This window comes from Anopheles maculipalpis, chromosome 2RL (genome assembly GCF_943734695.1).
Source record: "Anopheles maculipalpis chromosome 2RL, idAnoMacuDA_375_x, whole genome shotgun sequence".
In the NCBI taxonomy this organism is placed as follows: Eukaryota; Metazoa; Arthropoda; class Insecta; order Diptera; family Culicidae; genus Anopheles; species Anopheles maculipalpis.
In genome coordinates this window covers 44,623,292-44,651,092 of record NC_064871.1, presented here as the reverse complement: position 1 = coordinate 44,651,092, position 27,801 = coordinate 44,623,292, and the positions used below count along the sequence as shown (strand labels likewise).

General features: G+C 45.3%; 2 protein-coding genes across 6 annotated transcripts in view; one reads left to right on the top strand and one right to left on the bottom strand.

Moving 5' to 3' along the window:
• LOC126556838 (DNA damage-binding protein 1) overlaps positions 1-27,801 on the top strand; it is a 412,736-nt gene that overhangs the window by 268,588 nt on the left and 116,347 nt on the right. Inside the window, exon 1 of one of the 2 annotated variants that reach the window (XM_050212363.1) lies at positions 911-914. The exons of the other annotated variant lie outside the window; for it this stretch is intronic. The gene's annotated coding sequence lies outside the window, so the exon portion shown is untranslated. Of the gene's footprint in view, positions 1-910; positions 915-27,801 lie in introns of those variants that run through there. 2 annotated transcript variants of the gene reach the window in all.
• Positions 6,411-27,801, bottom strand: part of LOC126558763 (LIM domain-containing protein A-like) — a 66,822-nt gene continuing 45,431 nt past the window's right edge. For all 4 annotated transcript variants that reach the window (XM_050214822.1, XM_050214824.1, XM_050214823.1 and 1 more), the window contains 3 exons: positions 21,368-21,461; positions 7,344-7,680; positions 6,411-6,583 (listed from right to left, as the gene is read on the bottom strand). In XM_050214822.1, coding sequence (XP_050070779.1) covers positions 6,428-6,583; positions 7,344-7,680; positions 21,368-21,461 — 587 coding nt within the window. In that variant the 3' untranslated portion in view covers positions 6,411-6,427. The remainder of the gene's footprint in view (positions 6,584-7,343; positions 7,681-21,367; positions 21,462-27,801) is intronic.

Below are 27,801 nucleotides of genomic sequence, written 5' to 3'. Positions count from 1 at the left end.
CCAAATGTGGCAGTGTGGAACAATATGGGTGCCAGTTGTTGCGTAAAACTCCCTCAAAATGTTAGCCTTACGGGAGAGCGCATTATCGTAGAGCAAAAACCAGCGGTTGTTTTTCCACGAATCCGGTCGCTTTCGCCGGATGGAGGTCCGCAAGCGCCGCATTACACTTTCCGAAAGGTCTCGTAAGGATTGTCCCTCCACCACCATCACCTTGACCTGGACCACCAAATCCTTGATTTGAACGACGGACTTACCAGGCCATTTTGCCAGTTAGTTCTAACGGAATAAAAAAAAACCTAGAACAATAAATGGTTGTGCAGTTGAAAGCATTGTTTTTTAAATAAATATAGAGTTCTTCATTTGCTGACTTAACTCGCTTAAAAACAAAATTTAGTCACTAGACAGCACATTACAGTTTGAATTATACTAAACAAACTATGGTTTAAAACGAAGCCCATTGCCCATTTATTGCTTTATGCAACCTGTACGATGTGTTCCAATTGATTTGCGTAAATTTAAATTAATTTGGTCAAGTATTGTCTGTTTATCCTATGTTGCCTCTAAGGACATCCAGTACTCTAGGCAATGTGATCGATATGACGGTAATGTGTTTGGATCATTTCATGGCATTCATCGAATTGCGTATCGAATGAATTTCGTTTGTATTTTCTCGATCCTTTTTATCCAGACATCCGTATATGAACACGACTCTACACTACCATACTCTAATATAGATCAAACTAAGGCTTAAAGAGAGAGTTAAATCAGATTGAGTCATCAAAGTCTTTAATTATTTTAAAAATTCGACCGAAAATTCTCTTAATGTATTTTGTAATAAAGCGTAAATCTGCAAACAATGTTATAATCGCATTTTAACCCAGTTTATGTAAAGCGAATGTGTTCTCAGCTGTATTGTAGTTTGTAATTATAAATACGCATTTATTCATTCGTCCGGGAATACCTATCAACAAAAAATAATTTTGAAATCTTCTCAGAATTATTAAATGTAATTAAATGTAGGTTTTTGAAAAAAACCTATCATAAAAATAGCTATTTAGCTTCTGACTACTTGGAACATGATGTGGTCTGTGGAGGCTAGAAGCAAAATAGATGGTGTGGCAACAAATTAACAAATGACTAAAATTGTTTTTTTTTTTTAGTTGTTGTACAAGTCTCCTTAATGCCCACTGCTCCGATGACTAAACAGTTACTCTTCGGAAGTTCCGCCTCTGTCGGTGCTCCAGCCCGACAGAGGCCCGGGTCTTAAGCATTTGCCTAGTTATATTAAGAACCACCCCTGAACATAATTTTAACGACAATTTGAAGCTAAACGATAGAATTTCGGTGAAAAATAAAAAGCAAATGATCATTGCCTTTTTTTGCCAGAAAGTTTTGCAATGTCACAAGCAATTAAATGTATTTTTCCAAATTTTAGATCTACAGTAAAGAGTATCCACAACAAAGGGTGTTTTTTTGGGAGCCAATTGTTAGTCTCCACGGCATGATGCTCCAAAGAGGCGACAACCCCTTGGCAGACATAGAGAGGACAACTTTAGAACCATACCTGGCAGCAACAACATCCACAACCACAACAAGGTGCACTTGAATTGAGGGAGAAGGAAATGTCTACCCTCTGAATAGGATATAAGTTTAATTAATTGTTAAGCTAGATATATGAATAGATTTTAAGGAATACGGCCTGGCCATCATAACGAAGTAAAAAAAAGATCTAGGGCAAGGAAATATTATTTCAGTGAGCAAAGATTAGCAAAGAGTACGTTTTGATTCATCTTTTTCATATTATTATACGTGATTTTTTAAAAGCAGTATGGGAGCATAGACGAATATGATATTTGTTGCTTGAGACAGTACTGAATGTCACCAATTTATAAAAAAAATGGCGACTTCTTTAAAGTTTCTTGTGGGCCTAAAACAACATTCATCGAAATAGTAAAGAATAATCAAATTCTAGCAACAAATCATTGATTAAGTCATCGCATAGCAAAACAACATTAAATAATGTGACACTGATAGCGGAACAAGCACAATGCAAACAATTTGCTTTTCCATTCCACGTCAAATACGGCCGCCCGACCCACCGCACCACCGATCAGCTGCTGTCATTTAGAAATCAACCATGTCGATCAATTGCATTACAGCAAACAAATGTTCAACCGATCTGCAATTGCGTCTGTGCGCTCTAATCGCGTCAACATCCGCCCCCTGGACAGCCAGCAGCCAGGCAAGAAGAAAAACACAAAACCCGACTCACCGTAAAACAGTTTGCGCTGGAACCGGGATAAGTAGGATCTACTTTGACATGATTACCATCAACGAGAGGGAAGACGGCCAGTGGCAACAAACGCCCCGAAGGAAACGATCCGTCAACTAGCCTGACCAACTAGCGCGGCAAGATGGCGACCGATATCTTCTGCTCCCTGCAGCAGCTAATGAGTCGGTAAGCCGTGCACAAACTGATAATACCCATTAGCATAACGAACCGTCGGGCTACGGCTAGAGATGTTAACCATGGTAGCGATGGATTTCCTACTTCTCACAGCCAATTCCCAGATATATAGGACGATCTACCAACAGCGATGTCCTCTGTCCTCTGCAGTTTTCTATCCTCGGTGCTTTTTTTTACCATTGGTCGATTTTCCTCGGCGAAAATTGTAGCACCACCAGTGGGCAAAGCTATCTGTCCATCGGATCGGGCCAATGTTCGACACACCGTAGCTTCTGCATCAGCGGCGTCAGCGTTACGATCGGTTCAGGAACAGGGAGATTGCGCCGAAAGCGACTTACAACCATTGCGTTCTTCGGTGCTAAAGAGTCGAGCGAAGTTAAAGACAGAGAGAAAGAGAGAGATAGCTCATTATCGATAATTTAGATCTTCCTGCACGTTCAGGTCGTGTTGGGTTTTGGTTCCGAGCCAGCCTTGGTCCACCTTTCAGGCCGTGCGTAGTTGACTTCTAACTTAATAAAGCCTAAACACATATAATTTTCGTTCCTGCGTGTCGTTGTCGCGTTTAAGGATCGATTCCTATCCGTGTTGTGTGGAGCCATGCATAGAAGAGGAAAAGTCCAGTTTGGTTTGGAACGGGGAAACACATTTAGTGTCTTAGTTGACTTAGTTGATCTGTTTTTAGTTGACTTAGTTGTATTTTTCGTTCGAAAATATTATTCAAATATAGAAAACATATGCATGTTTAGTAACAATAGTAATTATACTTGTTACTATTTCTTTCAATATTTAAACTAAAAAAAGTTAAATTTTAATTATTGTATCATTTATTGTACAAAGTCGCAAAAAATAGTGAGAACCTTTGCTTTCGTTCATTAAAATGAAATAAATTATTCTGACTGATAATTAAGAAAATGAATGCTATTTTAGTATTTTATTTTGTCCGATATTGGCACCATTTTCCCAACGGCCAGTTTTGATTTTCAAATTTCACATGCAATCCAAGTTATCGCTTAAACGACGATAGCGACACGTAGTGCAAACAATTTTAAGTCTAGAAACGCGATAGCAGCGGTGCCTGGTGGCAAATTTCAAACTTGTGTCTTAGGTAAAATCTGCCGTAACGGTTCGTATTAGCGTTACCTGGTGAGCAAAATGGCAACCTCTCTGCCCATACTTTCAATTCGTTGCTTGTTAATATTTCGCTTGTAACCGTTTCGCGCAATATTTCAAAATTTAAATGTTTCAAAAATATAACATAGTAGCATTAACTATTTTTTGTTTATTTCAAGACCATTTTTCATTGAGGTTAAAAAAATGCAATTTTGCATCATATATTTCATGACTGCATTTCCGCAAGGGATGCTCCATCCATGTATGAAACCACCTCACGTAACTCTACCAAAAGTCTTCATTTCCTTCTACCTTCTCATGGGGTCTCAGGCGATCTAGACATACTTAAAATGATTTCCGAGACTTAAGTTAGTTGTAGCGTGGTAATTATTCCTGGTCCCCAAGGAACGGTTTTGGTACATAAGCATTTTATTCCATTTAACCTAAATCGTAGTAAAGAAACGAAACCCATCATGTTCTCTTCGGATGCACTCGGATAAACACATTACCCCTAAACAACAAACTTTTTTTTCTCTTCTTTTCACATTTTGTGGATTTTTTGTATATTTTAAATTATAATAATCATCACTTACAATGTTTTGTTACAATGTTCTCCCATCATCACTTCACGAAAAAAAGACATTCTATCATCGCAACACGAAAGCCTTCTTCGCGCGCGCGTGCCCAATAGCAACTGCAACGTTTTGCAGCTCATCATCGATCATACACCTTCTTTACCATTAACTGCAGATCGTTCTACTTTGTATATACTGCTGCTGTTGCTAATGTTGCTGTCTGTCCGTCTTAACGCCATTCCTTCGCAAACCGCAACGCATCTTTTTACTAAAACACTAAAAATACATTTTTTGCCTATTTCGCTGAACCGGCACCGGTATTTTGTAGCTCACACACACAAACACATTCCTCTAGTGCGCTTTTTTTCCGCTCTTCCGATGCTACTTTACTATTTATCGCGTGCACTCAATGTGAGTGAGCTTCTTCTGATAGTTTTGTTTCTCTCCTCACTTTTCACCTTTACGAACAGCACTGTACTAAGAAATTTAAAAACCAAACATACAAAATCCGGGCCCGATTCCCTAAAATGCGCACAACTCGCTAACACACTCGAGGGCGAGCGAAAGAGCGACCGAGACGAGCAAGGCACAAAGGTGCAGCGTCGTATCCTTCTCTTTCGCCCTCGCACGGACTCACACATCCTTTTTCGAATCGCCAGCGGCACTAAGTAGCACCTTCCCCAGTGGCCAGTCCTACAGCCCAGGCTGGCCCCTTTCAAAAAACGAAAACGCATAGCACAGTGAAGGTTAGGCATTGGTCGGTCCGTATCTTATCCTACAAAACAAGCTTCTTCTCCATGCGGAATCAATTGTACATACTAATACTATTATTTGTTTTTTCTTCTTCTTCTTATTTTCTTTTGTGTGAGTTTTGCTAGCCTTTTTTCACCATCCTGCTCTTCTGTTCTTTTCGTTTTTACTTGTTGGCCTCTAATTACTAACTACGCCTTCCCTTGGTGACGGCGGAAAGTTGGGGCTACTGCTGTTTTGTTTTCTGGTTTTGTCCTAAACGGATTGAAGGAAGTTAATAGTGGGACTTGGTGTCGTTTGTGTGTGTGGTTGTGTGTTAACATCATTGTGCTTGTTACTTTTGCCGTGTCAGTCTTCTCTTCTAATATTGATTTTTTCTATCATAGTTAATTATACTAATAACATTTATGTTGCCAAAACTTGTAAAATCAAGGATCCACGAGAACCTGCCACACATGGAATGTTCGCCGTGTTGGAGGGAAACAAATTCAAAAAAAGAAAACACGGGAAGAGTCCTTCAAGCTCCAACCCAAAAAGAGACGTAACGGGCGGGCTCGGGAGAGATATACGGTGGGAGGAAGGAAAGCAACAGCAAAAAAATCGTCGATTCTAGGGCTTGGAATGTTCTAATCGGGGCGTGCTGCAGCTGCCGCATTACAGTTTACTTCAAAATGTACCGAAACAAATTACTATCTCTAATCTTCTTGTCAGGACAAACTACTTTGTGCGTATCTCGATCACAGGGTTACGTGGAATGAAAACTTAAAAATATTTTAGCACCGTACAAACGTGTTACTAGTTGTGGGTCTGTCTGATTGTCAAAAAAAAAGCCACGGAACAATACTAGTTCAATGTCGCTGCAAACTGCAAAGCACCTCAACGCGAAATTCACGCCACCTATCGTACGAATCCTTCTTTTTCTTTAAGCTCCTTCCTCATCATCATCATCAGACCCGTGTCTAGGTAAACATTATGTATTGGGGGTTTAGATTAAAATTCCTTTGCCAGGAATGGCACTGTCGTTGTGTTCAAAAAATTAAAACATCACAGCACTTGTGTGACGCGTCTCATGAAGATGTTGTTCCTAGTGAAAACTTCACTTCCTGTCGTTCTTTTAAGTCCAATTTAACGGGATTGGTGGGTGTGTTGGTTGGAAGGAAGGATTGGGGGGGGGGGGGGAGTGTGCGTGTGTGTTGGAGCGTTTTGCAATACAACGAAGATAATAAATTAAATTATGTTAAGCCCTATTTGCAGCCCTCGGGGGGTTCTTGGTACCACCCAGGCCCACGAATACTCGAACAGGTGGTGTGAGGAGCGTAACTTGATATCGTAGGCGAACAAGTGTGGAGAGTAGTTTAAAAAAAACAGTAATTCTTCTTCTTCTACCCAGTAGGAATGGAAATCTAGGTTCCTAGTTTTTAGCTTAAGCTTAGTTATTATCATCGTGATGCACACCAGCACGGCCAAGACCGTAGACCGAGGCGCTCTCTTAGCCTTCTAAAACTCTGTTTGGAAATCATTATGATTAATACACGTAGATCGTCTTGAGCTGGGGCTTCAGCTCGGGCGGTATGACTGGGGCAGGCTCGTGCGCTTTCCTCGATACCAGACGCTTGAACCGACCGGACAGCTGACGTTTCAGTCCCTTGAAGCCGGTCTTCTCGTTATGCACTAACGCGTCCTGTTTTTTTTTTTTTTTTTTGGGGTAGAAGAGAAAAAAGCAAATAGAAGCATATTAGTACATCGGTAAGCAAAACGAAAAAGCGAATTGAAGAGGAGCCCTAACATAAAACCCTTCAGTGCACAGAATTCGATCAAACATTCCTTTTTTGAAGTCTTCACTACGCCAAAAAAAGGAAAAGCTTAAAGATTACTTCATTGACCGCCGAAAATGAGTTCAACCGGAAGCATCCAAACGTGGCAAAAGAAACCTTGAAAGCGAACCCTCAACCCATGTCTGGCGAGATACGCTAAGATTCTTGTTTTTCGTCCACTTTTCCTTCGTATCTGGGGAATTGGTTTCTTGTGCTCTTTGCAACATCGGTACCAGTTGTTGCCTCCTATTTAATTCTTGTTCGTGCACCCGTCGTAACCGTAAGGACAATGCTCTCGTTTTGACTGTTCTCCCGGCTCTCCGGATGCCTCAGGAAGGATAAGAAGGAAACTACAATGCGTCCGTCTGACTGGGAAGGGTAAGAAGAGCTACCTCATACCACCGCCAGGTGGTCACTTATCGAACTTCATCAGATGTAAAGGGCGCTGAACTGGATGAGAGCGCGTGCAAAAACAAAATGAACACAAAGTGCAAAGAGTTCAAGGCCTTCTTCATGCAAAAGGAATGGATGATTCTTTTTCGTTCCACATCTCGTGTGCAAAGGGAGCCTGCTAAGCTTGAACATATTCGGTACACACACCCGAAAAGGGGAATTGATCTTGCTTACCTGACTACTGGCGTTGTAGATGTTCGGTTGCGGTGGTAACGGTGGAAAGACCCACACAGTAGACGGACTCTGTCGGAAGGCTATCGGCGTTGGTACGGAGTAGCCAGTTTCCGGACTGCTGCCGCCGTTCTGCTGGTGATGATGATGGTGATTACTGCTACTATGGTTCTGCTGTTGCTGCTGCTGCTGAGGATGGCTGGTTCCGTTGTGATGAAGCTGATGGTGACTGTGGGGATGGTGATGATGATGGTGGTGTAGGTGATGGTGTGGCGGTGCTTCCACGTTGTTCGCCGTCACCGGGCTCACCGTCGATGACTCTTCCCGCTTTCTCAGCTTACTGCGGACGAGACGCATCGTCATTAGGGTACCGTTGCTTCCAACCATTTTTCTGAACTCGTTAATCTTGGCGCGTCGGTTATTAGTCTCTTCGCGAGAGAATTAGATGCTTGATTCTCTTTGGGTGTTTTTTTTTTCAAAGCAACTCAAAAGGCTTTAAGCAAATGTTGAAGAACGTTTTTTCTCGCTTGGCAGGAAACACAATTCTTCACGCTATCACAGACAATTTGCCTCCCGTTACACGCACACACACTGCACGTAGGTGGTGGGCTTTTTTGTTCCCTTCAAGGCTTCACGACCCAACTCGGGTTATGTTTTTCTGACTAGAATCGTTTTTTAGCTTTGATTGGATACGTTTTTTTAGCGATCACTACGCTTCCCAACTGCAGGATATCATTTTCTGGTTTTGGTATTTCGTTATGGCCGTAAGGCTTCACCCTCTGTTGTGTCTTCCTTCCCAATATAACAACTGTGTGGCTTCCGGCACACACGCACACACACAGAGCAGAGATTCTGGAGGGATTGGTACGCACTCACACAAAAAAGGCCGCGCGGCACACAGTTTACACCACTTTACCCAAAATTCGTCCCGACTGTTGCGTGTGTTCTATCGTGGCTACGCTCCCAGAGCACTCACACGTTGCAGCACACTGTCTGTCAGGCTGGTCGTACAGTCGAGCGCCTTATGTAGGGACGCTGCTCAATGCGATAACCTTCCCTACCGTGTATTCGTTCGGGAGCCTTCGCAAATGGCCATAGAACCTCACAAAACACACACACACGCGCGCGCGTGTACAGTCACAGACACGGTCGTAATGTGTGGGCTAGCGAGCGCGTATCCTTAACCGAAACTGTTCACCGTCGTCTAAAATCGTTTGTCCTTGCTAATGTCACTGGCGGCAACAACGACTCATCCACTGAGACGATGAATGTGTGTGATCTCGGCTTGCTTAGAGCCAACAATTTCAAACCACTAGTTACCACAGTAACCAAATTTCATCCCCGAAATACCACACTTTGGCACATGTACACACACACACACACACGCGGGAAATTTCTCCCGTCGTACACGAGGGTTGTATTTGTTTTGTTTTTAAATTTTCCCTAGCCTTTCTAATTTGTCGCTTGAAATTCACTATCGAGGGCGCGTAACTTTTCTTTTCTAGCTTGATAGCTCGCGCGCGCACTTCTGTGTTGTTGCGCTTCTCTGTGTCCGCTAGATGCGACGGTTCGTACTCGACTTGCTTCGGATCGTCGTCGGCGGTTCGATTTTTATATAGCCGCGCCGCGAGATCACGAACGTACAATCACCATCGCACACAGCGCCGTGTGTTGGAGCATAAAAACATTCGCCCCCATACACATACACCACTACTGGCAGCTCCATGCTCCATACAAGCGTGGTGCGTACTGTACGGGTGAGCGCGCTTAGGGCTCCCGCTTCAACTGACGTCACATGTGCTCCGTTCGCTCTTACGCGCGAGTTTTCTCCATCCGGGTATAATGCGGAGGAGAGTAACGAAGCAAAAACACAGTATTTGTAATATGACGATCCCAAAAACGTCACCGTTTGTTTCCCAGGCGCTGGTAGGCGCTCTCGCTGATCGAGCGTTACGAATGTAAGAAAACGGAACTTTCCGCCCTTAATGTTCTGGTAATTTCGTACGTTTGTTGGTGTGCTGGAATACAATAACAATGGCGCGCACTGTAACCCCACTATAGAGAGTTCTCACCTGACTTGCTGACTCATAAAAGATGCAGCAGGCCCCACCGACCAATCGTGGCTTTTGACTCCAGTCGGAACTGGTATCGGTTGGTATCGACCCGCAGTGTATGACTAGACATGCATCCAAACAGCTACAATGACATCTTGTAACAAGACGTTGGCCAGGGTACAGAGTTTATCCGACTTGCACCTGGGGTAAGGCATGGGTCTCCTCCGACAAAGTTCAAGTGCAACGGAACAGACAAAGAGGTACCCACAGCCCAAACGAACCGTTCGGTTTCCCCAGATCGATACGAGCAAAACCAATTTCAAGGCCGATCGGAACCGGTTATCCAAGCCTACGGGTTTGCTGCCCCGTAAGATGCATTATGGATGCGTTCGAATTAACAGCGAACAAAAACCAAATCCTAATTGAGATTTAAGCTCCTCCAACAAACCAACGTGTCCATCGTGATTATCTTCGAACGATTTAACATTTATCTAGCACCATGAAAGACAATTACCTTCCGCTTCAATCAGGTCCCCCTAATCTATATCCGCCAAACAGGAAACGATGTCTTCCAAGCGGCAAACTTGTCCCTTATCGTACTGCAGCAGGACGTGCTGGACAGTACGCTATTTTGCAGACCGTTTCTTCAACTCTTGCCAAGTCGCAATAAACCCTACGAAACGTCGCAAGTCGTGCACGCAATTGCATTTCTTTTCTTCTGCTCCGCTCGCAACCCGGTGGCCACCCAAACAATGGCGTTCGAGCAGGTTTGCCTTGGCATAACGCTCTAGCTCTTAGTAATATGAGCACGTTCTGTGAGCACGATAGGCACAATGGGTTGTCTACCCGTGAGAGCATGATGCATTAGTGGCACGGCTTGTGCTCGATATAAACATGTGTGACATCCGGCAAGTAGTAGGTCCGATACGAATCAGCCACTGGAGGCGTGCTGATCGAAGAAGCAGCTCAACAGCTGACTCACTTCCCCTACCCAAACTCATATTGCCTTGTGGGAATGGGCAGTGTGGCATTGTAGCAAACATATCAATATGATGTTAACATTGAGCAACTGGGAGATACCACCCGAAAGCGCAACGATCTATTGGTCATGTCGGTTGCGAATGCACTATTTGCCGATCGTCTACTGATGACGATTAGTTTGGCGGAACACGCTAATTGCCGTCTTCTTTTACGGCTGTAGGAAGTATGGAGGAAGCTTAGCTATAGACACACTTCGTTAGCTGACGATGCAAATGAAGTACCAACTCTAATCCCCAAGCATCGAGTCAATCAACAGGCGGAAGAACCGTTCCAAAGCGTTGACAACGTACAGCTAGGTCCCAGTCATTCGGAAGCAATATTACTACTAATTTGCATTGTAAACTTCAATGACAGTGCAACGTACTTGCATCCCTGAAACAAGCTTGCGGAATTTATGACAACCTACGTTTGCTGTTGCCGGTGCCTCTAATCAACTTTCATACCTCAGTAGTGAGACATTCGCGGAAGGAACTGATGTACCGATATTTTACAATCGAAAAACCCACAAACCCTGGACTTCAATCGTACGTTACTCTATGAATTTGATTACTCCAAACCATTTTCCTTCAACCCTCGCGTACGGTAGATTACCCTGGCTACGCTAGCTCCACAACAAAATTCATTCATGAAAACCTTGGTCCCGAAGAATCAACCGAGATAAGCGGTAAGACGCATCGAACAGTGACGCCAACAGAATCGCGATCATAGCGAGCACAATATATTTCACGAACGCTGGCTGGTTGTTTGTGTCCTACTGACGTCGTGAAACCAAGAAAGAAATGATCGTCTGCCCCGCGTGTTGCGAAATCAGAGCCTCTACAGCAATCCTCAGCTCAAGAAAACAAACATTAGTCGACGATGAAAAACATGTTTTGATCCGAAGATCCCCCATCCCCATCCTGCTGATGTCACAAGCGTGGCGTGGTATAGTTTCCAATTCCCGCAGCTTACCCTCATATATCTTGACTGCACAAACAAGCTAGAATCTTATCTCCGGATGTGCATTTTTCCGCGAAAGTGTACATTTGTGACGCCTCTGTTATGGAACTGCACCTTAAACGTAATATCTGAGAAAATGCTAAAGAGCTAAAGCGTAACTGTAACGCGTTACGACCTGCATGCGGTAAGATCAGCCGTACAAAATCATTCAAATGTGACAAGTTGAGTAAATTGAATCGCGCTCATTGCTGAATTAAGCGATCCTCCGTCAAACACCATTCATTTCGCCAGCTCTCTTTCCTAGTATTCGTTTAATACCGTTGATTAATCAGCTTTTCCGTCAAAAAAGGGGTTCCCTGGTTCGAAACTTCTGCTGCTTACTTCATCTACCGAACCGTGGGAAATACAGCACGAATACAGTGTCTTTTTAAGTAATTCCCAGTACAGATCCAGTGAGAACAGCTCTTCGTGGTGAACTTGGCCTATCGAACGAGGCATCTATCCGTCCAATGAATCACAATAAAAAATACATTATAACATTTGGAACGATAACGAGCTTCCCAATTCTCAATTATCATCTTCCTTAAGCAAACATTTTAATTTGTACTATCTACCGGCAGAGCAGAGCAGAAAAACAGTACATTTAGCGTGCCATTCGAAGGTCAACTCACTTAATTGGCAGGAATTTGGAATGGCAGAACTTCAGAAGATGGAGGCCCTTTCGTGCGTAACTACTACCATGGCTCGCCAAAAAAGAAAAACACTGCTCTCTGCAGACGCAAATGGCAGTACGATAAACAATAAGGCTAACAAATGCTTGTATACCCTCGTGAGGAACTCATTTGGAGTTAGCGCCTTCCAGGCGAGGATTCGAACATCTGTTTCCCGCTTGTTGCTATTTGCCACAGAGCCGATCAGTGTTGTCTAGCAGTAGGATTGCACTGATTGGGCGCTGGAAATGGCATGACAAACAATAACAAATTTATCAGCAACCTTAACCAACAACAAGCAAACAAACAAACTAACCACGAACTAGTACAGCAGCAGGTTGGGAATGGAAAAATATTTTTCCCCCTTTTGGGGGCCCGACCACACTGGCGGCATCCCGGGCTTGAGTGCGACGCGCGTTAACGTCAGCAGTTTCATCCGATCCACTTAGCACAGACACAGGGCACAGTGAGTCTCCGGATGCTAATCATTGATCAAAGGTAAGGTTCTTTCTACTAAGCCGCAGACAGTTTGTTAGATAGGGAGACATTACACCAAATAATGACAGAAAAAAAAAATCCCAAAACCCAAAACATAACCCATCGCCAGACGATGAACTCATTCCGTATGGCTGTGGCGCATTGTTTCGAAGAACCCTTTGGACCATAAGTATCACGGTATCGCATCATGAGCTGTGGGGTGTGTGCAACAGCGCCCCAACAAGATACCGCACAGGAAGGACAAGAACACCGCCCGGCCGTACAGATAACGTACGGCCTAATCGACTACACCTGTTTCGATAGCTACGATCCGATTGTTGAATTGATTAATGCGCTGCACCAGCAACACACCTTTTCGCACCGTCTCGCCAGTTTTGGTGGACTCTAATTTCTTGGAATTATTAAATCATCATGACTTATCGTCGGACTTTTAGAACGAAGACGAGTAAGGCCGGCCGGGCGGTCGGTCGGTGTTAAGTTGGTAACTCTCACCATCAAACAAACACACAAAGACTCGATTACGATCATCTCGCACGACTGCTTCATTATTGTAAACTCGAGATGGATCTTAATTGAGTGAAGTTGCGATCGAAAGTTTCCCATCGTGTGCAAACACACATGGCGCTTGTCGAGCAAGCGATCGTAATGGTTCGAAAGGGAAGTTTCGAGCGTCAAAACATCAAATATAAACGTTGGTAGTAGTAGGAAAAAAATACTACCTCCTGTCAAACCGATTCTCCGCCTGTAAAATGGTGCCTTCACTTTCTCTTGTCCGGAACACGAACCACTATTGCAACTTATGCAATATATTTGCAACAAGTCGAAAAGAGAAGTTTGGCGATTTGGCTGGTAGAAGAAAAAGAAGCGCCAAATTATAAAAGATTGACGAAATAAACATCTGTTGCCTTTATACTGTTGACGTTGAATCATAGTGGCATCGGAACACCAAACGGACCACAAACGTTCAAAGCCGGGATAAGTCCAATGGTACGCATCAAGGCCTTTGCCAGATGCGCCGCATTGCGCTCTGTGTGTGTGTGTGTATTCCCTTGCCTTCATAATGTGCGGCACAATGGTCAGTGATCGATCCCATGACGTCATTTGACCAATGTTTATGTAGCAGTACAACACGCATTTATTGCATTGAAGACGATTTCTTGCGAAAGCGTGAACTTTGAGCACAACACCACCGAAGGTATTGTACTGCGAAGAAAGTGAATCAAAACTGGCAGTGGCCTGATTTCGGGAGAAGCAATGATTATGCTCCAGCAGTGAGTCACTGGGCAAAAAGAAAACGACATTTTCTCTAAGTAGTGGAGGGTATCGTATAGTCTGAGTAACAGCCAGAATAAAGACAACCACATCATGTTGCTAATGAACCATTACTCGACGTTCGAGTTAGACGATCGATGGACGATCGATTTAGACGAGCGACGACGAGGAGGACAACCGTGATGTGTTCTGGCAATTCCAACACGATCATCAATCCTTCACATTGTGGTCGTTTGGCCACTCGTGACTAGGTTCAATTAGCCCTTTATCAATTGTAAAACAAAAAATCCAGCACAGACAACTGGGCAGAGATATTTAAGTTTTATGACTCAACGTCTCCACTTGGAAATCATCATCCTTCTCGGTCGAACGGCAATGCAGTGGCATGCATGAAACATACACACCGCTTGGCTTAGACAGCAATTAACACCTTCCAAGGTATTGCAAAAAATACCATACGCACACCTCAAGTGCTCCACCGATAAACCTCTTCAGAAAAGGTTCAAACAGAAGCAGTCCCGCTTTGGGAAAGAGTCATTTTTAGAACGATTCGTCAGTCAAATCTCTCATGCAGCTCTTCAAACTAACCAAAGAGGAAACCAATGAATCAGTACAGGCTAGTGTCGTGCATTGTCTACTAGCGAATTCATTTCCAGTTGTTGTAAGCGGCCTCGATTAACTAATTGCATAATTACCACCACCACCTCCACCATCAAGCCTCACTGTCCACAACACTCCAGTGGCCGGAGGACACGTGCCACTATATGGAGTTACGGACCATTCGTCAAACTGTCCAGCGGAGTGGAGTGTGCAGTGCGTGTGGGGAGGTGGTACAGTACGCGACCGTGAAGTGTTGTCGATCATCATTACCTTTCCATGTAGAGATACAGATATATCTCCTCCATCGTGAAGTGCGGGATTGGACCGCTTCAGCCGCTAGTGCCACGTTCGCTGCTCCCTGTTACACGCGCTCCAATGTCAGCGCTAGGCGTGTGTATGTGTGTGTGTGTCTCGATGACGATGGCCACTAGCTGGCGTGGCACAGTCCTTGGGCTTGGCTTTTTCCCTCGATGATAGTTAAGGTTGCCCAGCACGGCAAACCAAAGAAACATAACACCAGGAACTTGCGGAATCGCCCTCCAATAGTTCTGCGCGTGTGTTGAGTGATGCGGCCAGACGAAGCAAAAACTTCACCACCACGACCACTATTTCGTTCGTTCCTGCTCGCGGATGCAGCCTAGAGCACCAGCAAAACGCTAAATGGCCGCCATCGTTCAGAAACCACGAAACACGTAAACCGGGCTAGCGTTTGCAGATCTCACACACAGCTTAGAAGCGCTCGAGATGGCAACAGGCGTAACTTAGAGGAGGCAGCAATCAACGGGAGCGTACGGGTTAGGGGGGAACTGCCACGAATCAGCTGTTCTTCCAATGCTGATGGTGCTGGTGGAGCGGTCTCGGCGGGACCTTCGCGGCGGCGCGTTTCTTCATCGCCAACTGCAGCCGCGTGCACAAAGCAGAACTTTGTAACGGAGGAAAAAGAAACCCACTGATTGTACTGACTGTAGCGCTCTAGTGTGACCGATAAGATCGTAACCGCTTTGGACGTGTACCAAAGCGAGCAGCAATGGCAGCTGTTCTAACTCAGACGACGCGTGTATGCAGCAGAACAACGAAGGGCTTTTTTTAAACACACACACAGAGACACACGATCGCACACCCTCGACTACACTCACAAACACAACCGTTATAGCTCACGTTATACCACACACTCCCTCTCTCTCTCTCTCTATCTCTCTACCAACGATCGCAAGATGTTCCCGTGGAAAACACACACAGCACACCAGACAAGCAACTTCTTAGTATGGCGTTACTAGGTGTTACTAGGCGCCACGCGTGTTACTACCATTCGAACAAAGCTTGCAAATGAGCCCACGACGAACGGCGTGTGTGCCAAAAGGTGCCGTTCACTCGCCGCCAGACCCGATCCGACCGAAAAGACAATGGCGAATCGTTCGCTCGACTGTGTCGATCGTGGTTCAGTTTCACCAGTCTTCCTTCCGGTAGTCTCTCCAACCGTTGGTACCGATCGTCGGCGCGTGATCACGCCCGTCCTGTTCGCGACCTCCTTTGTTGCGACGGGTGTTTTGTGATTTGAACCACGAAACTTCACCACCACCGTTGGAAGTTGATTTGCAACAAAGAAATTGGCCTGCGGCTAACTTCTGCAAACAACCATTTGCCCTCGTTCGGTGGTGCCGCGCAAACCACACAGCACACTGCAAAAAGGTTCACTCTTCGACACGATAAGATAGTCGCGCTAGAGCTGAGTCCGCCTCGTTTGCCTCGTCGGGCGTAGCGTCAACAGCTGATGACATTTGCCTAGACACACGACATACACGCACTCACGGATATGCACACACTCGGGCAACGGACGCACAGATCCACAGAAAAGCACGGCACGCAACGTGTGTTGTTCACGCTCCGCTCAGAGGCACATTTGGTCGGGGACTGGTTTCCGAGCATCGACGGACCGCTAGTTTTAACCGAAGAAACTAACCGACCGCAACAGTCATCGTCGGCTGCCGTGTACGCTTCATGCTGACTGGCATGCATGCGGTAGCCGAGCAACAGCAGCAGCAGCCGCAGTAGAGGGATTGCAAGCAACCAGTTGGAGTTCCCCGTGACCGACCCGCACCACAGAAGGCCTTCTACAACAACAAAAAAATACCCCTGGAGTCTGTGCGAACGACTGTCTGGTTGGGTGTGTGTGTGTGTATTGAGGAATGATCGCTGCAGTACTCACTGAGAAGAGATCTCGAGTTTATCCCTGCATCTGTCTCGCTCTCGAAACTCGAAGCTGACTCATGCAACAACCCCTGTGGAAGTTCCAGTGCAGCCGTCCTCGGGGTGGCTCGGATAGAAAGGGAACAGACTCGGCACCCTCTTGCACACGTGTGAGTCCATCCCGAAAGCAGTCGTCCCTCGTGATACATCCGATCACTCGTGAGTGATGCCGATGATGCTGGCTTTCCACTCGCATGGCCGAGCCTGGCAGGCAGAAGCATAATTGACCCAAGAGCAACCCATAAACGAGGGTAATGATCTTAAGATGGATGATCATCGAACCTTGAGGTTGGGTGTATCGATCTAAAGACTGCTTCACGGAGAAGAAGCGTATGGTCTTGCTTTGCTCGATCCAGTGTCGTGTGATGGAAGTCGAGAGAATAGAGAACTCAAGTTTGCTTCAAAATGTCCAATTCCACTGCGTATTATAAAGCCGCAAAATATCAATGAAATTCCTAACCGCATTCGATTAAGAACTTCCGTGCACGGAAAAGATAGCACACCATTCACCAACTGACACGAAACGCGTCAGTTATCAACTTTAAACATTATTCCCGTGAAAGCTTTCATAATCCGCACGATTGAAATCAACATCGCTTCTATCTTATCAGAGTGCTCAGACTTGATTTTACAATATGTCAAAAATAAATCAACTTCCTGCCTCCCCCCTTCCGAAAACTTACATAAGCTTCTATCAAGCCGCACGGCGACAATCGGCAGGCAACGAGCCCATTGTCAAGACACTTTAAATTGCTGTTAACCTCCTGTTTTAGCAACCTTCGACACCGCCAAGGTGCCAGTCATTATTGGTGCCTCTGATCAGCGGCAAAGTCATCTAGATTACGTCTCCATCAGCGTTCCGAGCAAAAATACGTACATTGGACCTCCGTAGGCGAACCACCGCATACAACGCACCTCTGACCCGGCGCACACAAATCGACAAATTGTTTTGACAATAACTTAATAGATTCGTCGATTGATAGTCAATTGAGAGTGGCAAATATTGGCCGCTTCCAAGTTCCCGTTCAACGATTCGACCATTCTAGACGTGCGTGGGGGACGCGACGAATAACTTGGTGTGCTGATAATGTGCTCCCGTGCCCGGACGGCAAAGTTTTCAAACCTCAGCGTGCGCATTCACTCGCTTATTACGCAAAATTATTTGTGTGCGCTCGAACGTGTCCAAAAATGATCGCCGTTCGGTTCTTGATACGGTTTTAACCAAGCGTTAAACGATCGGGGCATGCTCGGGCCAGTGTTACAATAACGGCCAGGATGAAAAGGCACGCCTAGCCTTTTTGCGTCACTTAATGTGTTTATGCTAATCGTGTAAGGGAGTTGAAGAATTAGCGCACGGCACTGTTTCAGACGAAACTATGAAAAGTTCTGACGCTAATGAGTTACACGCCCAACGCTCCAGAGACCCTGAGTGGCGTGCCGCAATCGAAAGGTGGGATTGTTTTAACTTATGACGTTTGTGTATTTGTTTGCGTTCCAGTATTGATTGTTGCTGGAATTTCAAGCCATTGAAAACGTGTTAGAGATTTTTTTTCGAGGTAGTTTACACACGTTGGGATTTTCTAACCGTTTTGTATTTTGATGGGGAGTTTCATGGAACCTGTTTGGGATTTTTCAAAGCTTGATGCTTTAATGTGCATGGCTGTATAATATTTCGCTTGGGTATTACAAACTGACAAAGTAGTTTCGACCAAATCTTGTCAGTTATTGTGTATTGTTGGCTATAACTTCGTTACTGTGCAAAGTAGAGAATTTAAGGTATTTCTTAGTTTTTGACCTGCTTTTGGATGTTTTGAATAGTCTTGAAACTATTTCATCTAACTGCGGCATTCTACAAGCTTTACAATTAGACAACTACGTCCATAAACTGTGCAGCATGTTGCAAACTGGACACATGTGCAGTGGTATAAATTATTTCGCACCTCGCAAGCACTATACGCCTCGCACGCAGCTGAGTGATGTTTCATAATTTGCTTTGCAAAATAAACGTATATCGACACGTCTAATCGGCCACACATCCAACACACATTCGACATGGACTCGGTGGCGCTAGAATCTAGAGCAGGGTCAGGGGGCTTGTTCGCGTGTGCATAGTGTACCTGCGCTGCCAAGAAAATGCATTTGTCCTGCTACTGCTACTTACGACTCAGTCCAGTCCAGCCACCGCATACCAGATAAATTCTCTACCACCAGCGCCTCCAGCTGGGGCAATTCGTTGCAACTTTGCACGCGAACACGTCGTCCATCATCGGGGCCCTTTCCATGCAGCCGCTACCCTTCAAGAAACCTGATAGAATTGGCATTGTTCACCACCAGGTTTCCTTAACTGGCCGGGCCACCCCGGTCAGTTGTCGTAGTTGACCTTCGAAGAGCGTAGAGAACACGGTGTGACGGAGCTTGTTCTAGGCTAGAAACAGCCGCCCAAACGCTAACAGGCTCAGGTTCTATGTTCTACACGAACGGGTTCCGAACAGCGCCCCGTTACGGAAGTCAGACGGACGACTTCGGTGGTGTCAGATGCTACACGCGACTGCTACCAGACACCATTTTGTTGAGCGATGGCAAGAACACACGCGAAAGGGGACGCAGGCTGGTTCAACAAGAGACCTGACAGAGGGGGAACTGAACACAGCTGAGTTCGCACTCCCACTCCCGTTCGTGTGCACAATTGGACACTTGGCCGGAGGCGTTATATTACACCAACGTTGTCGTCTGGTTGTCCCGGTTGCCTTGTACACTGTACAAACTCTTCCATAGCGGGGGGGCTCTTGAACTGATCAACGCTCCCCAATCGACACTTTATTTCGGTACTCAAAATCCCAATATCGGGCCCAAACGGTGCTCCAATTACTTAACTCTTCTAAGCCCTGTTCGCTGGGACATTTTTTGGGCCTTGCTTGCCAAGCTTGTGACCGTGGATTCTTCTGCTGCGCTGGTGTCTGCGGTTATTATGTAACGAGAGATATCCCGTTGCCCTGTGGGAGCACGGGAAACCGCTTAGACGCCAGCTAAGCGGAGTTATTGGACCTGCGCGTGTAGTGTATCTTGTGTCAGTTATGTGTCCGCTACCCTTCAGCTTTCTGTTGTTGTTTGCTGCTCGCATCTTGCAGAACAGGCAAGTGAACATCATTCGGACATCTGTTGTACACAAAATTCATCCAAATGTAATACCCAACACTAACGGGATTTGTACTATAAAATAAAAACAAAATCTCCTCAAAAAACTACCCTATCTAAACAGCAAGCGTACGGAACACGGAAGTTAACCAACAGCACAACAACAACAACAACCATTCCCCTCGCTCCGAATCGGCGGGCCACAGCTTCGTGTCCGGAGTATAAACATTTCACGATCAAAACAAACCAACCGGAAAGAGTTGATCGAACTCTCGTCCCTTGGCTCGCACCACACAAAGAGGAGGAGTCTTCTTGAGTGAGCGCGATCTTGCGTCTCGCTGCACTTCTAGTTACCGGCCGTATCGATCATGCGAAAAGCAAAACCGGTACAAACCGCAACGGAACAGTGGCTGGCTCGGCTGGACAAAACCATAAACACAACGGGATCGGTCGCCAATAACCCCTCAAAATATACAAACAAACTGTAGCGTATTGGGCGGTATGTGTTGCTGTGTGTGTGTGTATGTGTGCCGCATAGATCGAGCCGATGATCTGACCCCACACGTAAGAACACTAATGATGCATATTAATGGTCTGTTACGGTGGTAACGGTGGTGCTTTTCTGCAAACCATTGTTCCGGTCCGAATGTGTACTTCCTGGTGGCCAGTTCGGCACGTGCGATTATTGCGAAAATTTCAAATAAACTTGGTAGCCGCTCGGAATTGGCAATTCAGTTTGAAGTCCGTGAGACACGCTCCTGCGCTTACCATCCCTCCATTTGACTTGGAGTACTTGGGGAGCTTAACGTGCCCCACCTGCCTCTTACTAATGTAACTCTCAGTTTAAGAATTCACCTACGCCACAATCAAGAGCAATGCGAGATTATCGCATTGCCACTCCTAAACGGCTCAGAAGATTAGACTACAAAGTACGCAGCAAACACCGTCGACTGTCCTTGCAATACCGTTCGTGTTCACACGCTTCTAAGCCTTAAGCCACTTCCCGTTTGACCCAAGATACTTCATCACTACAACAGCAAACGAACAAAACACAAAAAAACTGTTAGCCTGTGCAAAAATAACATCATAAAATAAAGGTAACGCCACTGGAAGCAATAAGTACAAAAAGTGATTGCAAAACACTCAGCAAAATGGTGGTAAACATGTGGCCGGTGCTTAAAATAGCGTCCGTGCTCGTTGTTTGTAAACTATTAGTCGCACAAAAAAGAGGTTATCGTCTGCTTAAGGGGAAGTAACGTATGTCTTGGGAATTTGTCATGTACGATTTCGGTACGTTTTCCTGCGATTAAGGGGGGTATTCATGTTATCATGCAGAGCCGTTTTTTTTAGAGTCCGCAGTTAATGTTTACAGTTCTTAGTTTACAATCAACTATAGCGTCGTATGCTCTAACAAATATAGTATCCACCATCATGTAACGCCCTGTAACCACTAACCGACGAGCCAAGAACGTGTTCTAATACGATTCGATTTGATCGCAACCCTTCGACTGGCCAGAATCGCACAACTTACCTGATTGTAACTGCAACTAAAACTATGATGAGGCCCACAAGGACCATGGCGATGACGACTCCACATATCATATACAGCACATCATTGGGAGCATCTGCAAAGATAGCAAGAAGAATACACGCTTTAGTAAGGTACGACGAGCGGGCTGAACGTTAAAGACAAAACGGCGGAACACCTTCTGCAACGATCCCGCCTCTCGGGTGTGGCATTCGTGCGGGGCTGAGCATACTATTTTCACCACCGGTTCTGAGCCATGTGTTCTGTTCTGTGAGCAAAAATAGTTTACGATGCACAATACACATCACATGAAGCTGCCGGGTTTGGCTGCAGGCGACGAACGACATCACTCCCCCCAACACCCAGTGGAACGTGCCAACGCTGGGCCGTCTCGCAAAAGGCGAAAGCATTGCGAGAATTGACATTTTTCTGTGCCTTTTATGTAAGTGGGGACACACACTCACACACACACACGGGTAGCAGCATTTGACGATGTCCGAATGTCCACAGGCGGTAAAGATCGCGCTACCCGCCACTCGTCGATCATGAGACCGAACGTGCGCTGCCCAAGCCACACCGCATTGAGGTATTGACCATAGCGACAACGTGAGGATTGACACCATCGGTAGAAGCGATGTGTCTGCCTAGTTCTGACCGTACACTGAATCATCATATCGGCCGTCTAGGAAGCGAACCGTGCATCGTTTGCTGTGGCGGGTGGTGCTGTAACCACTCTCTTGGAGGTTACTTCACGAGACTTTATGGTATAGCCTGGGGTTTAGCTCCGAGCTCAGGTGCAAATCGGTAGTGGGTGTACAAGAAACATAGGAAGTCGTTCAAGGAACTAGTGGGCATGCTCTTGACTGGCACGACCACGCTGAGCGAAAGGTTCGCCTATATCCTTGCCTATTCCCCCGCGGTGGGTTTGAAAACAGCAAATCAAACATAAATCCCAGTTTATGGTAACCTATTTGCATGACGTGGAGTGGCTTTCTACATCAGTAAATCAATCTTCTTTACCTTTGCTCAAGATTGTTCTTTTTTCCAATCGGTTGTCCGGGTACACTTGCATAAGAGCAGCCCTTCGTAGGGCTGGACACGACGTCCGTGCAGCGTCAGTTTAGTCAATTACCACAAAATATACCAATGTGCACTACATTTACGTAATTGCATACAAATATACCGATTCTCCAAGAAGCGGTTCCGTAAGATGCCCCCGTAAGCCCCGTGTGAAACCCTCTGGAGCCGCAATGTTGGCTTTACTGGCGGCGTGGGATGACCGGGAACGGTTTACCGGTTTGAGAAGTAACATGGAAAACACGTTGAATCATGGTGATTTACTTACCACCGCGTCGGGACTTCAATCTAACTTCAAAGAGCTGCTTTAACTGCCAGACTCGCATATAATGAACGATTCATCCAGAAAGTGATGTACTTCAGGTTATACTTTTGGGTATGAATTCGGAGTTCCTAGTAGCCATTTTAGTGGTTTAATTTTCAAAGCTGTCATTGTTTCATGCTGTATAAATTCTAACTAACTGATCGATTGTTTGATCGACAATCCATCTCTTTATACACGATTCTACGCACCACGAGGCATCACCAATTACTGGTCTCTGTCTGTCGATCCTTCAGAAAATTAACATAAACAACTCGGACAGGGTCTGACAGATAACTTCAAGCAACACAACACATGCATCATCATCGCCGTCGCGATCATCAATACCGGTACCGTTGACTCTCAAACGCTCGTCGAGAGTAAAAGTGAATCAGAATGGTTCGGCGGTTTGGTTTGTCCGAGGTGCGAAGATTGAATACACCGTAAATGACGAATGTGAGCAGGACACATTGTGCAGAACGTTGAGATGAAAATCGAAAAAAAAAGATCTTTTCACATTCGCGTAACCACAACGCCACCGCATTCATTCATAAACGCGCCGACGGGTGGACGTCGGTTTACCTTGGCGGCATTGGCGAGTCCCGTCGCACAAAGCGTTTTGAACTCTGCTGCACAGGAAGCAGCTCGGCGAGAGTAATTGCATTACTTTTATTCCACTCCACGGCTTCGGCGACGCGGTACAGTGACACTGCTAAAAGGGCCGGCATAACTTCCTGGTTCGACGTCTGATACAGTGTCATTCGCAAAATCGAAAACGAAAAGAGATTCGTAATGTTCTAGACATAAGGATCGCTGTTGCTCGCCGCGACACTCGATCAAATGAGCATCCTAGAGCCAACATTTTGAGTCGAGTTTTTTCTTCCTACTTCCCATCGAAACGGAAAGCGAAACCAAGCATCGGCATAAAGCCAAGTACTGTTATGCCATTTTGGCGACGCTGGCGCAACACCTGTACGACGTTCGCCCTACAATGGCCCTCGGTGTTTGGATCACCGTACCGCAAACAATTCGAAGGAGAAAGCGAAGGACTTTTGCGGTGTGTCGCCTGCGTGTGGATGCGTTTGTTGCGTGACGCACGTACTACCCTTCCTATAGGTGGGTTGGATCTTAACATCGCGCTGAAGCTCGTTCAGAACCCAGAATTAAATAGACGAATACCTCCCATCCACTACCAGTGCAAACTACAACGTTCCCACCTAGGAACACAACACGAGTGAACTACATTTTGGGACGTTGGTTGGTTTTTGGCAAACTAAAAATAGTTCGTAGTATGAAGTAAAAATATCACAAACCACTCAGGGTAGTTGATTGGATGTGCCTTTCAGATTGAGGGATATTTTGTGGGGTAAAGTTAATATCTACTTCGACAGATTCTATTTCTGCCTCTAGAACTTTTAGGTTCTTCAAATTTTTATCAACCCAAGAGTATCTTTTTGATCGAATTTCTACTTAAATTGGAGCTTATTGTGATTAAAAGGACAAAGTTAATGGTTAGATACTGAAATGCATTCGCCGGCGTTAACACTTGGCGCTGAGTTCTATTCCTATGTTTTCCCCCTTCTTCCATCGTTCTTTTAACGGCGTGCCATTAGCGTGTTAATTACACTCAACGCTCGACCTACACAGTACGCTTGGACGAGTGACAAACTTTTACAATAACACAAGATAGCTCGGCTTACTCTCTACTACAGCTGACGCCATCTCTTCCCTGTTCCGTCATCGAATCCGTTACGCGACCACGCGCAGCATAATTACACCAAACATACACACACTCAGCTGTCATATGACCACGCGGACTTACGCTACGCAATCAAATCCGAGTCCGAGCTGCAATACGAACTTCTCGGCTAAGAATAACCAAGCCACCGCAAAAGCGAAGATGTGTGTTCCGTAACCGTCCACTAGTAATGTCCCAGACCGAGCATAAGCGCGCAACGGTGACGAAACCGTTCTACTCCGGTCACACTCTCACAAGAACTTAGAGAAAGAGCAGGGTAGACGGCAGCGCAGGGAGGATGGTTCGTTAATATGTCTACCCGATTCTAACTAAGCGGGAAATCCTTGACCAAGCAGCTGAAAGATAAATCATAGCACGAGTACGTGTCCATGGCCGATTCTGATACCGCTGGATTCGGGTGTTGAGCGTCAGCGCGGCAAAACCTACAGTAAGCGGGAAATCTGATGCAGGTTTAGGTCACCCCTACCAGAGGAACCAAGAACTATTTTCAGAATTTTCTCTAACCGTGCGGTTTTATTTTTGAGGCGCGTGTAAATAATGACTAGCACACGCGCTTTTGCAGTTTTTGCTAACCGCAGGAAAATGAAGCAATTACTAGACAAAAATACCGACCTGCTAGCTTGGAAAGTTTTGAAGAGTTTCGAATCGAACTTTCAACAGGCGGGACAAACAAAACGAGCAGGACACGTGGATCTACAGTGTCCTGTCCCATTTGCTATCGTTTATCGATTTTCGATGACCATCACTCTAGCCGACCCCAAACGGAGGAGGAATCGATTCTTTGTTGGCAACAACATGCTTACACACGGAACATTAGTGGATTGCTACTAAAATTAGCCCTTAGACGGAAACCGCGTTTTGGGTAGCGATATGAGGACAAACTATCCAACAGAAGGGGCATTTATATTGTTTTGTGTGTGCATGTTGAAGAATTGATGGGTCGGAACATTATGGCAGCTTATCTTCAAGCTTCGATCAACCTTGGCATTCACCGATGACAAACTTTATCCATTATGCATTCTTCAGCTCTATCAGTAGGAACCTTCAGGCAAGGAAAATGCAATGAACTTTATGGAAAAGTTCTATCTATTTCTAAACAAGGTTCACACGGAAATAGTCCTTCAGGGGATAGTTGATAATAACCTGGAAAAGAATACAACATCCGTGCCACTTGTACTAATACTACCATTATTATAGACAACGACAGTTTTGATTGAGCATTCGTTAAAATATTCTATTCCATTCAGAAAGCCTAATAGGAACTATCGACGAATTAAAATCCAAGGATTCAGGTTTTTATTTATTTATTTAAATTCAAATTGTCTGCCTCTCCGGGCTACACAATGTATATCCTTAAACTAGGGTAAGGGAGGGGGGGGGGGGGGAGGTTGGGAATTATAATGAGGAGTCATTAGAGGTAAAGGATTTTTATGGAGTAAAGGTAGTGGACTCCAGAAGGCAGGCGGGTTCGGAAGTGGGGAATAGGAAAGTTGAAGTCGAACAGCTCGTGATCTCTGTTGAAAGAGACGCAACATCTTAACCAAAGATCATTCTTGCCAAAAACCGAACGTCGGGAAGGGATGAATATGGGTGGTCTATCACGAAGTCGACGAGAAGGGACATACAGGGGTATAGAAGATAGAAGTGAAGGAACGTCGAGTTCCGAGGAAAGGATACGTGGGATGAAGTAGGACTGCACGTGCAAATGGCGGGATCTAATTTCTATTAAACCCAACATACAGCAGCGAAGAGAATATGAGGGCACAGGAACGGTGTAGTCGTGTAGAAATCTACGGACAGCGAGGCGCGTAAACTTCAGAGGGTTCAGAGCCTCTCTATTCTCTACATAGCGGTTTCTCCGGTTGGGGTCCACACTACGCTTGCATAATCCAGAACAGAGCGAACCCAGCAACAGTACAGTGCCTTTAAACATAAAGGATCTCTCATCAGAAGCCACTAGGCCAAAATTAGGCCTAGTGCTCTATTAGCTTTATTAGCTACATGGTTAATGTGTTCATCGAACGAGAGTCCCTCATCCAACCAGACCCCAAGATCTTTCACGGTGGTTACTCTACTTATTTGGGTGCCGCATAAGGAGTAGTCACATAACAGCCGACCAGCAGAAGGCCTCCCGAAAGAGACGACACAATATTTAGGGGAGCAAAGCACCAACCCATTGTACAAACACCAAACAGAAAAGTCACTTAGAGAGCGTTGCAGAGATCCACAGTCGGAAGACGAAGACACGGGGGGAAAGATATTGATATCATCAGCAAAAAGATGGTGTCCATCAGTTGGAAGAACATTGATGCAGTCATTGATGAATAGGATAAAAAGGATAGGACTAAATGCACTTCCCTGAGGAACGCCAGACAAGCCCACAAATGACGAAGAAAATGAGTGTTCCAATCGGACTGAATAAGATTGATTCGAAAGAAAGGACCCGATCCAGGACAAGATTGATCCACCAAACCCAAGTTTCTCCAATTTGGCAAGCAGTAGGTCATGTGGCAAACTATCAAAAGCTGCTTGGAAGTCAGTATATACAGTGCCTACTTGACGTTTACAGACAATGTTGGACATAATAACAGACACAAAACACATAAGATTGAACAATTGAACAAGGGATTCACACACTTTGGACATGGAGCACAGAGGATGGCAACACCACGGAAACTGGATGCGACTGAACGATCTCCTTTTTTAAAAATTGGACAGATCCAGACAGTTTTCCAGGCGGCTGGAAAACTTCCCTCTCTGTGCGATCTTGAAAAAATACGGGAAGAGGGAGTATTATTAGTATTATTTTTAAGGGAAGTATTAAGAACATTAAAACTATATCTGACCTTTCGCAAGATGAAGAGGAATTTCTCCTTGCAAGAATTCACAATAGCTCTGCTTATGTCGCTCTTAAGTATTCGGCCTACTGTCACGTCTGAAGCACGAGCCCAAGGTTCTCAAACAGGATTGTCAAGAATCGATACAGTCAACAAGAATTTGGCTTTTCTTGTAAATGCTCCAGTCCTTGGGACATAGTTTATAATTGGGTGGACAGTGACTCAAAAAGGTTGAAACCCAGCTATTACTACAACCCGACCAAGTAGAGAATACAGACAGGAAGAAAACCTCCAATCTATCCTTTCCAACCCGTCGCCAAACTCAATCAGTAGCAATTAACATGGTGGACCGTCGATTCTGCGTAGCATCGCAGTCTTCTCGATGCCCAATTCTAACCAATCGTGCCCGTCAATTAAAACCAATCATGTTCAACCTTTCGCCCCAAATGCTACTGCTTGTAAC